We start from the raw sequence: 12,281 nt of genomic DNA, 5'->3' as shown, positions 1-12,281 counted from the left end.
CATTAATTAGTTATTAATATAATTATGGTCTTTGACCAGGGAAACATAGGTTTGTTTTAAACCATCCCTACAAGATGTCCAAATTTAAGCCTAAATTGAAATTGGAGACATTACTCAAATGAGAGAGAATACCAGGATATAAGAAATTTGCATGGGACATAGGTAGAAACAAGTGTGTGGGAGGGGATACTTAAATCCAGGCAGAGGGGAGGGATATCAATACTAATGGAGAGGGAGTACAGAGGGTTAGATAATTCTAGGGAGAGCTGAAAAATCCATAAGAAATCATAATATTTATTTATCTATTATTGTATGTAATACATATAAGTCAGTGTGTGAACACACACATGCTTGTGCATGTGCACATGCACGCGCGTGCACACACACACTCACACACTCACACACCTGCTTGTGCAAATCATCAGGCATAACAAACTACCTTTCAAATTTTTGGGAATCAAAGCCTCTCAACCACCAAAAAAAAAAAAAAAATATATATATATATATATATATATATATATATATATATATATATATATATATATACTATTGCTATTATCCTCGGTTGCTTCCCAGAGGTTTAAAGTTAACTTCCTATAAAGGAAGATGCTGTGTATTTCCACCACAAAACCTGTAGTATCTGAGCCAACTCTAACTTGAAAGCCTCCTTCCTAAGGGAGGACTAGCTCTCCTGATACAGATGATGTTATACAAGATTCTGAAGGAGGGAAGCAACCAATAGATCAACCCAACTGTCATGCCTATGAAACACAACCAAGAACAGCATGGCACAATAACCGTAAGGGTGCCATAGTGGCACTCATGTCTTGGCAGTAACCAACAGCTCTCTAATTGGACTTAAGTCCTACTTACTAGGCAGAGAATCATGCCTACTTGATAGGTAGAATATACTACCTGGGCTAATGCAGACATGAATTTTAGCAAACAACCTATTATTGCTACTTTACTAAATCAACACAATAACCAACTGCATTCTAAATTTATATCCTCATACCCACCGATGAGTGTAGCTGTCAACCCTCACCAAAGAGGCCTCTCTTTGTGATAGATGGAGATTACAGAAAACTACAATGGTCCAAAAGCAGAGAACACATGATAACAGAGAGCCCAGTCCCTGTGTATGCATCTATAACATAACCCCTGCCTACCTAAGGCTCAGAGAGCTTCTTAGTAGATGAGGGTAGAAAGATATCAAAGTTATAGGACCATGAAATCATCAGTGAAAATGTGTTTCCTAGAAATTTCAGAGATAATACCTGCGATATCTCAGCCACATGGCTGTCTAACCAAGACCTGAAGAAGTATAATATATATATATATACATATATATATTAATGTAATTAATATAATATGTATACATATAATATAACATCCATATAATTATGCAGGTAGTTACATATACATGTGTGTCTTTATGTTTGTATGTGTGTGTGTGTGTGTGTGTGTGTGTGTGTGTGTGTGTGTGTGTACGTGTGTGTGTGTCCATGGACTGGCAATGACTTGAACTCTTCTAAAGTGCTGAGAAAAAATACATTTGTCAACATACCAGACTCTGAAAGTTGTATTCTATGGCAAGAATTTTGTAATAAATGTCAAGATGGTAAATTAGAGCAGTATTTTAGGAGCCTCAAAGTGTTATAAAAAGGTAAAAAAAAGAATGAATTCTAGTAGAACAGTGTTTTAATTAATTATATAATCAAATAGACCATGTGTCAAGATATATCTATGAGATATCAAAAGATATCTATGTAATAGCTATGAGAAGAGCATTTCAGAAGAGGAATGATCCAGAAGGATCTAACTTAACAGCATAGTTGGATGTCAGTGGCACCACATAGGGACAGCAAGACAGAGCACAGTATTCAGATCTTGTGGGGCCTGAGGCAATCTGGAACTCACCAGAGAAGATTAGAAATATAAATGTGGCTACGAACAGTTCTGTGGTTGTGTGCTTGCCTAGCATGAGCAAGCTCTTCATTTCATAGTCAACATGGGACCACACATGCACACATTAAAGAGAGAGAGAGGGAGAAAGAGAGAGAGAGAGAGAGAGAGAGAGAGAGAGAGAGAAAGAGAGAGAGAAGAAGAAGAAGAAGAAGAAGAAGAAGAAGAAGAGGAGGAGGAGGAGGAGGAGGAGGAGGAGGAAGAGGAAGAGGAAGAGGAAGAGGAAGAGGAAGAAGAAGAAGAAGAAGAAGAAGAAGAAGAAGAAGAAGAAGAAGAAGAAGAAGAAAGGAAAGAAGGAAAGGGAAGGAATGAAGGGAGAAAGAAAGAAAGAAAGAGAAAGAAAGAAAGAAAGAAAGAAAGAAAGAAAGAAAGAAAGAAAGAAAGAATTAAAGCTAAAGCTGTTCTTTGTTATTTTCAACTCAACAAAATCGTGTTGCCATTTTGAGGATGTCCAACAGACACATCTAGAACTAGGCTGAGAAGTTTGAATGGTCCTTAGAGGGTAGCAGCGGCATAAGGATGGTTGGAAGTGCTTGCATTCTGACTGTGTTTTAAGGTAACTGTCACTGGATTTCTTCGTAAGTTAGACATGAGAAGTGAGAGGAAGTGGAGGGTTAGATCATCTCAAGCTTCTTGGCTTCAAGAACTGTCACTATGAAACTGCCATCAAAGTAGGAAGGACTGATTGAGGCATTAGATTGTGGTTGGGCTGGAAACTAATGTTTGTAAAGTTTCCCCTTGAAACACCCATTGGATGTCCAAGCAGCGCTGGGAAATGCACCATGAGATGTACATTGCAGAACTCAGAGGAAAATGAGTATGTAAATGAAAAACGGTGTAAACACTTACAACCCGACAGATGAGAGCAGACCAGTAAGGGGGTAGAAACAAAGAAAGGGTGGAGCAAAGGCCTGACTGACTCGTGCACCAGCCAATGTGGACAGTGAGAAAGCAGGTAAAGAAGACCGAAGGTTACGACTCACAGTGATTAGTGCATTAAATGCTGACACCAGGGCACATAAAATAGGAACTGAAAGACACATCATTTTGAATAATGGGGTCGAGTCATGCCATTGGTGACTGATAAGAGCTGAATTTGAGTGCTAAGACCAAATTATTAAGAATATGCTCTGTAATGTGCCCAGAAATACTCTGTGGCACCAAGAACATTAAAGTGTAAGGATAAAGGCACTAGGTAGACACCAGTTTATTCTCCACGTTCAATGAATTCTACAGGGATTATTCTCAGGAATAGGACCTCGTTGTCAGTTGGTAGAAAGCAACCAACAGGCTCGGCAACTTTCCAGGATGTTTAGAGTTTCCCATGTGACCCCTGTAGCCACTAGTTCTATGAGGTATGAACAAATCCTGATTTTTGGATCTTCATTTGGTGACGGGAGAGGTCCACTTAGGGCTCTGCCTCCTCCGATATTTGTAGAGTTCATTTAGATTGTCTTCACATGGATAAATATTATGCAGCCTCTACTGTATTAGGTTTCCTTACTATTCCTTAAATGGCCTCTTCCTATGTTCCCTCCTCCATGCCCCTCCCCAGTTGATTGTCCTGTTCCAATGATTCTTTCTTCATCCATTTACAACTGTCTATTCTGTTTCCCTTTCCTAGGGAGATCTACCTACACTGACGCATATGCGCACACGCGTGCGCGCACACACACACACAATTCCATTACTCTATGGTTCTATGGTCTGTAGCTTGCTTATCTTTGACTTAACTGCTAATGTCCACAGATAATTGTATTTCTGAGTCTGAATTACCTCTCTCAAGATGACTTTTTATTGTCCTATTTTTCGCCCATGTACCTGGGAATTTCCTAGTTTCATTCTTGTTAACAGCTGAGTAATATTTCAAGTGTGCAAATGGGCATTTTATTGACGCATCCATCTGTTGAGGGGCAGGTTGTTTCTAATTTCTGGCTATTTATAAATACAGCAGTCGTGGGCATGATTGAGCAAGTGTCTTTGTGGGAGGACGAACTATCCTTTGAAGTGTTTCTTGGTCTTGGAAAGGACTCTACAAGTCAACAAAAGAGAAAGGCAAATAACAACCCATCAACCCTTTGGTCAATGGTGGTGTCTTGCCTGCAGGATATGATAGTGCAATGGTGTCACCAGGCTTGGGGGAATAAGCCACCAAAACTGATTTGACCTAATTTTTACTCCATGAGATGACACCCATACCCAACACTGCCTGCATAACCAAGGACCTGAGACTAGATAGCATGGGGACCTAGGAAAATCAACTACTACTGTTCTACTAAAAGAAGTTAGAAATCAAATGGCTCCCAATGTCATTCTTCTACACTCATAGATTAGTCCCTCGCTCAGCCATCATCAGAGATACTTTCTACTGTAGCAGAGGACAAGGACCATGGCCAGAAAAGTATTCAGAAAGAGAGACCTTGGACCACTCAACACTAAATGGGATGTCTTTATCAATCCCCGATCCTCAAAGCTCAGGGAACTCTGTGGAAGAGGCTGAAAGAGTTTAAGAGCCAGAGGGAGTAGAGGACATCAGGAAACAGAGCCTTCCCAACACAGCACAACGGAAGCACACATGAGCTCACAGTGACTGGGGCAGCATACAGAGGGTCGGCATGTGTCTGTAGCAGAGGGTGTGCTAGGACTGAAAGTAGAAGTGGACTTATGTCCCATTCCCTAACCCAGAAGAAAGCTGCAGTGAATAATCACTTGCAAGTGAAAATTGAGTTTTCGACAAGGGAGTCTTACTGGGGAAAAGAAACTGTTTTTAAGGGTAGACCCCATGGCCAACCCAATAGTATCTTTGGATGTCACTTAACTCATCATCTTAGGTCAGATCTCTCTCTCTCTCTCTCTCTCTCTCTCTCTCTCTCTCTCTCTCTCTCTCTCTCTCTCTCTCTCTGTCTCTCTGTCTCTCTGTCTCTCTCTCCCTCCCTCCCTCCCTCCCTCCCTCCTGGTCTTTTGTGAATACATTATAGATTCTAATCTTATGGGTGTTTTTCATACAATTGGTGATTGGACATACAAGCAAGTGGGCTTTGGTATCTTACTTGTTTCTTATCCTTTCCTGGGTTATTTTCCTTCTGTTTAGTTGTTTTGTCCTGATTTTTTTTAACTTACTATATTTTACTTTTATTCCATAGAAGCCTTTTGTTTTCCAAGGAGAGACAGAAAGGGAGGTAGATCCAGAAGGAGGGGAAAGCATACTCAGGATATATTAATATAAAAAAAATCTGTGTTCTGTTTTTAATAAAAATAAAAAATTAGTTTAGAAATGTTAAAAGGAACTCATATTTTTATGGGAAGAATTATCACTTTGCCAATTTTTTGTCGGTGCTATTAATATAGTCCCTTTCTGGTTAGTGAGTCATTTAATTGCTCATAAATAAGAAAAAAGAAAGAAACAGAAAAGTTGTAAGAAAAACTTTTGATGGGCACTAAATAAATATGAAAGAAAAATACCCCTTAGAATCTTAGGAAAAGATCTATTTTTCTTTCTATGAACATATTTAAACGCTCTTTTATGTTACCCTCTTACTTCTTAGCATACCCACTTGTTAAGTCACTCCCCAGTAGCCAGCTTGGAAAGAGGTTGGAAACTATTTGTGCCACCATGTTCCTGTGACCCCAGCCATTTACTGGCTGAGGAAGAAGGATTTCTCAGAGCCACCCTGGGCCAAAAGTAAGAGGTCTTAAAAAAGAAGACTGAAAGCTATTCTGTATTTCTTGGATATAGGGATCCCAGAACTTATAGCTATTTCCTTATCGTACTGATACCTGGAATGCCTTCCGCAGCTTGTCCTTGAGATATGTAAATAATGTGAGGCTAACTCGTAGGCAATTTTCACTTCAGTTTCGCCGTACTCTTTTCTCTAAAACTGATACTTATACATTTTACAAACATGGGTTTTTAATTTGCGTGTGTGTTTCGTGTGCATTCTCATTTGCATATATATATACATATGTATGTGTGTGATCTTGTGTGTCTGTGTGTATCTGCACATGTGTGTGTACATGTGTGTGTATTGTGTGGGTCTGTGTGTATGTGTGTGTGTCTGTGTATGTGTCTGTGTGTGTGTATGTCTGTGTGTGTGTGTCTGTGTCTGTGTGTGTATGTCTGTGTGTGTATGTGTGTATATGTGTGTGTATGTACATGTGTGTGTATGTGTGTGTATATGTGTGTATGTGTGTGTCTGTGTGTATATGTGTGTATGTACATGTGTGTCTGCGTGTGTATGTGTGTGTGTATGCGTGTGTGTGTATGTGTCTGTGTGTCTGTGTGTGTGTCTGTGTGTGTCTGTGTGTGTCTGTGTGTGTCTGAGTGTGTGTGTGCATGTGTGTGTATGTGTGTATCTCTGTGTGTGTACGTGTGTGTCTGTGTGTGTATGTGTGTGTATGTGTGTGTATATGTGTGTATATGTACATGTGTGTGTATGCGTGTGTCTGTGTGTGTGTATGTGTGTGTCTGTGTATGTGTCTGTGTGTGTGTCTGTCTGTGTGTATATGTGTGTGTGTGTCTGTCTGTGTGTCTATGTGTGTGCGTGTGTGCGTGTGTCTGTGTGTGTGTATGTGTGTGTATGTGTTTGTGTCTGTTTGTGTGTCTGTGTGTGTCTGTGTGTGTATCTGTGTGTATGAATGTGTGTATGCGTGTGTATATGTATGTGTGTGTGCGTGTGTGTGCATCTATGTGTGTGTGTATGTGTGTGTGTGTGTATGTGTGTGCGTGTGTGTGCATACTGAGGGTAGAGATTATTATCCAATGTCCTCTTCCATCCTCATTATCCATTTTGAACTTAAGACCCTCACTGAACCTTGGGCTTTCCTGATTTGGAAGTGAGTGCTAACAAGGCAGAGAACTTAGACACCTTCCTGCTTCCCTTTCCCCATGCTGAGATCTGAGATACACCACACTTTGCCTGGCTGTCTAAATGGGTGCCGGGACTCGTGTCTGTTCCTCACACTTACACAGCACCCCAAATCTGGCTTCCAAATACACGTTTCTGCTTCTAGCCACACACTTACCAATGTTAATAGCATTATTTCATGAGAGTCAATGGCTTTAAATGCTATTCTTTCTTAAACCTCTCATTTTTTCTGATGGCTGCGGAACAGCAGAAGTCAGAGTCCTCAGAACACTTGGGCCCAATAAAGAACACAGTGTAATACTGTTGTCTTTCAATGCTACATTTTAAATCTAACTCAATAGGAAGTGTTTGTCTTCCTATTACTTCCTGGACCGATTTCTCCCATCCATCTTCCTTTCATTATTGTTCTGTAAATTTAGAGAACTTGCAGTAAATGTCCTTGTGTGGTTTCTCATGCATCTAGAGACATCTGAGCTCAATCTGACTGTATCTTAAATACCATGTGGCACTGAACATGAATTAAGGTTCTTAGTTTTCCCCAGTGCAGAAGTGTATATAGTTTTATATCTAAAGAATCAAATGGCATTAGAATAAAAATGTGGACTTGGACACAGATCGCTAGACATGGATCTGCTGCGCTTCCAATAGAACTGAGGGTGCATTAGTCTCCAAAATCATTAATCATTATTACAACCAATCAGTATCTGTTCATGTTTTTCAAAGCTATTGGGAAAGTCGGAATTCGGTTGTTCTGAAAAATCTAATTTGAGTTTAGTTTTCTTCCCACTGAATCACTTTGTTTTCCTGAAGCAAACAATACATGTTTTCCCGGCTTCACAGATGGTAGTAAAAACTAATGAAACAATCTGAATATGGAATTACACTGCTTCCCTCCTCTCCTCCCCTCCCCGCACACACGCATAAAAAAATATATATGTGTTTGTTGGGTGAGAAGAAATAGATTATACAGTTTGCACATTGCCATGCCGTTGTTGATATCTCTGGATAGTACTTAGTAGCTATTAGAACAAGAAGGGTCAAGCAGAGAGGAAGAAATCATGTTCAGAACAACTTATGTGTGTAAACTGCTCAGCGTCCACGGACCTAGCACAGAGCAGTCCTGCCTTCAGCAGGCCGTGAAGCTCGGTGGGAACCCTCTGTTTGCAGTGTTTGTTTCTATAGTGGGGTTCTGTTTCCCGGTTGGGCACTATACATCTGCTTTCCTTGTCGGTATGTCCCATGTCTCCATAAGACATCGCAGAAGCCATTTAGAACACCCATGGCTCAGCACAAATCGACCCCAATCCCAGAGAGCACAGTGACCTCTGACCCGATGACGTCAGGGGTGATGTCCCACGTCTGGGTGAAGAAGCTCCAGGTTGATTCCGGGTCACCTTCATTGAGGAGTGGCGCTCGAGCACCTTACACGGAGGATGATTTTGCAGTCTACAGTTAGGTGATGACAAAGCAAAAAAACATCAAAGTAGGGACGGCAAGATATGTTAAAATGCATGGAGGTTTCTCAGTGCATTATGTAACAGTTTTCTGTCCTTTTCCTAATTATTAAAGCATTGGTAATTATGACCTTCATCTTAAATACGAGCAGCAGTCGCATACAGTAACACATTCTGGGAATGTTCTTGGTGTGGCGTCATTAAACGTAATGGCAGTGGGGATTATGGTCCGCTCTCTTATTTGATGGCGGAAATGTTAAATGAGAAGAACAAAGTGAAAGCTTATTTTAGAAGCCTGGGTTTGGGATATAAAGGCAACGACTGTGACCGGTGACTCCATTGATTGCCGAGATGGATTCCGGTGGACTGCGGGCTCAGAGGCTGTTCCCTCCTTCCTACCTCTCCATGTCCTTCAGACATGAAGCAGAAAGAGTCAAGAAAAAAAAATAATAAATGGAAAAATAAACATAGACATTAGTAAATTAGTACAGTTTTATTCAAGTACACTGGGGTAACGTATTTCTGATAAATTTCCTTAGAGACGACTTAACTGTTAAAAATTATGGTGACATTTTCTTTCACTTGGAGCTGGGATTTTTTTTTTATTCCAGGCCCCTTTCTGAATGATAAATGTAGCTTTAATCTATTAATTTATGCAAAACAGTTACTTGGGTCTGTGCCAGGACAAAATGCATAGTGCCTGTGACTTGCCAATGGCATGCACCTCTCACAGTTCTGGCCTCCGGAGTTTGAGGACAAGGTTCCGGCAGGTTCATCCTGGCAAGGGTGCATCCGCTCATATTTGGCACTTGTGCGCTGTGCTCTTATGAGCTGGCAGAAGCCCAGGTTTCTTCTAGAGCTTCGGAATGTTTCTGTGGGATTGGAGATGGTTCTGTACTGCAGAGGCTGTCCTAGAACTCTCATCCTCCTGAGTCTCTCTAGTAGTGCCGAGATGACAGGTCAGCCCCCTCGTGGCCACTTGTGGCTTCTTTATTAAGGACAAAAAAAAAAAATCTCACTGATAGACACTGTCCCTTTATCAGGTCACTAGTCCCCAAAGCCATACACATTACTACTTTGGGGTTAGGATTTTTATTTATGACCTTGGGTATATACACATTCACAGCACAGCTGGGAGTCGATCTCCAGTTGGGAATAAGAAGACTGAAAAGACGAAAATGTGTACACATGTTCTTATTTTGGTGACGTATCTCTTCTTTCTGTATCCTCAAATTATCATCAACCCAGTCGTATTCCCCTTCTGTATTTCTAATCGTGTATCAGTACACTTACCTCTCTCCTGCATATAGAATAGCAATCATTTTTTGTGGCTGTCCTTCTGAAGTGAACACTAGATTTGGAGAAAGGAGGTTAAGTAATAAAGGCTTTCCACTTGTGTTTCTCCAATGCTCCTTAGAGCAGTTTGTCTCTCTGGATGGACCTGAGGGTAAAGAAAGGCCAAGCCTATGTCATGTAAAGTGTCGCTCCCTAGGAAGACTTCATGGCTCCTTTTTCTTCAATTTTTCAGGCCGAACAGGACAATGGCCACCCGCTGCCTGCCTTTGCTAGTCTACACATCGAGATACTGGACGAAAATAATCAGAGTCCATACTTTACAATGCCCAGCTATCAAGGGTACATTCTGGAATCTGCCCCAGTGGGAGCCACCATTTCTGAGAGCCTGAACTTAACCACGCCTCTGAGAATTGTAGCTCTGGACAAAGACATAGAAGACGTAAGTTCCGCGGCTGTCTCGGCAACGACCTGTTGATAACACCATCTGTGTTTATGCTAAGTAGCACAGAGCAATGGCTACACAAAGTCCAGAGCGAAGGAAGAGCAAAGTCAGCGTGGCGAATCTTAGTGCTGTAGTCTAATTCCACGTCAGAGGTATTTTCTTAAAGGGGGTTTAGTTTAATGGCTGATCATGTAGCTGTTCAGTCCAAGAAAGCCAATGAATTGTCACTCTCTTGGTGCTTACCGAAGCACCAGGGTGATCTTTCCTGTTAATATAGATCGAAAACTGTTCTGATGTGTGATGGGGAAAAAAATAATGGCATGACAAAGGGGATATCAAACCATGAAAGCAGGACTAAGGGGAGGCCATGCTTCCTGGCAATTGGGAAGACCTCCGATCAGATGCCGAGTGCCCACATAAAGGAAATCTACCCAGTACTTATCCCCAGGCCAGCAAAAGACCCTTTACTCTCAGGTGTAGCAGAAGTAACAGACTTTGACCTCTGTCCTCTGTGTGTGGCTGCATAACCATACCTGGGTCTGTGTTCATGTATGCCACCCCTACACAGAAGCCAGTGTATTTCCATACTACACGCATGCAACACTCACATACGCACTCCACCTACACACACCACTCACACATGCCACATCTACACACACATGTATGACACACACAAGCGTACAGACACAAATGAATAAAAACAACAAAAAAAGTAAAACCAAACACCAAGAGTTCGTTATTTAAGAAAAACTATTTCTGAAAGCAGTCCCCTGTGGCATCTTGGAGTTTTCTTCCACTGTGGTGACATGTTATTAAAGAGGACAGCTTGGCGGTCATAGACCCATGCATAGTTCAGCTAGTGGCTGGTGACGTTTCCATTCTGCAGGTCACGTACGGCTGACTTCTGGTCTTCTAGTATTGACCCTGCTGTTATGAGTGGGAAACAGTCCAGCTAGGCAAAAACGAGAGTGATTTATTCCATTGGCCACAGAGATTTTTATATGAAGACTGGACAGAAAATCCATGCCACTCAACCCCGAGTCCTCTAGGAACTTATGGAGGGAGACGCAGAGCAAGGACATCATATTTTATAGCAGAAATGAATGTGACACCTTGGTAGACAAAAGTCTAATATAATATTAACAGTGATAGCATGTTATCGGTAGAATTGGGGAGTGCAGCATAGCCCTGAGGAGGCATGAGGCCCCAGAGTTGTCCTGATTCCCTAATCCACTTTGAGCTCCTCCCTCCTCCTGTTTCTACCTCACAAGCCCTGGATGACAGCCCTATACCACCACACCTGGCGCTAACTTTTTAAATTCTTAACTGACACATGTGAAGATCTCATTTTTGTCTAAATGGGCGGCACTGCTGCAGATTGTCCTTAAATTTTTCATTGCACCAGAGGTTTGTCCTTGCAGTCAGGTTCCTTGGAGACTGACAACTCCTGAACCTCCCTCCACACACCCCTTCCTGCTAAGTGTTCTCTTCTGCTCTTGGTCTCTAGACTTATCTTTCTGATGCTGGTCTAGATTTTCGCTTCTTCTACTTCTGTTTGTTTCTTCTATTTTTTTTAATTAATTTATTTATTTACATCCCAAATGCTGGTCCCTTCCCAGACTCCCCTCACACAGGGACTCCCCATCACCCCTCCCCTCCTCCTCCTAGAGGGCAGCAGCCTGCCCTGGGTCTCCTCCCACCCTGGCACACCAAGTCTCTGCAGGGATAGGTGAATCCTTTTTCCTACTGAGGCAAGACAAGGCAGCCAGCCCTGTTGGGAGCTTGTCTGCATTTATGGGAACAAAAAAAATAAATCACGAAACAGATATTAGTATGCTTGAAGATAGATATTTGTCTGGATCATTTGGTTCTTTTCTTCCATACATTTTTGTCGTCGTCGTTTTCTTCTTCTTCTTCTTCTTCTTCTTCTTCTTCTTCTTCTTCTTCTTCTTCTTCTTCTTCTTCTTCTTCTTCTTCTTCTTCTTCTTCTTCTTCTTCTTCTTCTTCCCCTTCCCCCCCTCCCCCTCCTCCTCCTCCTCCTTTTTTTTTTAAAGTCTAGTCATTATCCCCCGGGTCTACTGCCTGACTGTTCCTCATCCCATACTTTCAACCCTGTCTCCAAGAAGATGTCCCCATACCTCCACCCTCTTCCTACCAGACCTCCCCACTTCCTGGGGCCCCAAGTTTCTCAAGGGTTAGGTGCATCTTCTCTCACTGAGACCAGACCAGGCATCCTCTGCTGTATATGTGTCAGGGGCC

The 12,281-nt window shown here is 41.8% G+C and overlaps 1 protein-coding gene across 6 annotated transcripts in view; it reads left to right on the top strand.

Annotated features, from left to right (window-relative positions):
- Positions 1 to 12,281, top strand: part of Pcdh15 (protocadherin related 15) — an 827,095-nt gene that overhangs the window by 483,834 nt on the left and 330,980 nt on the right. For all 6 annotated transcript variants that reach the window (XM_087598371.1, XM_087598373.1, XM_087598372.1 and 3 more), the window contains one exon: positions 9,813 to 10,019. In XM_087598371.1, the coding sequence (XP_087454497.1) occupies positions 9,813 to 10,019 (207 nt within the window). The remainder of the gene's footprint in view (positions 1 to 9,812; positions 10,020 to 12,281) is intronic.

This window comes from Rattus norvegicus, chromosome 20 (genome assembly GCF_021556685.1).
Source record: "Rattus norvegicus strain SHRSP/BbbUtx chromosome 20, alternate assembly SHRSP_T2T, whole genome shotgun sequence".
Classification (NCBI taxonomy): Eukaryota; Metazoa; Chordata; class Mammalia; order Rodentia; family Muridae; genus Rattus; species Rattus norvegicus.
This window is presented reverse-complemented; position numbering and strand designations above follow the sequence as displayed.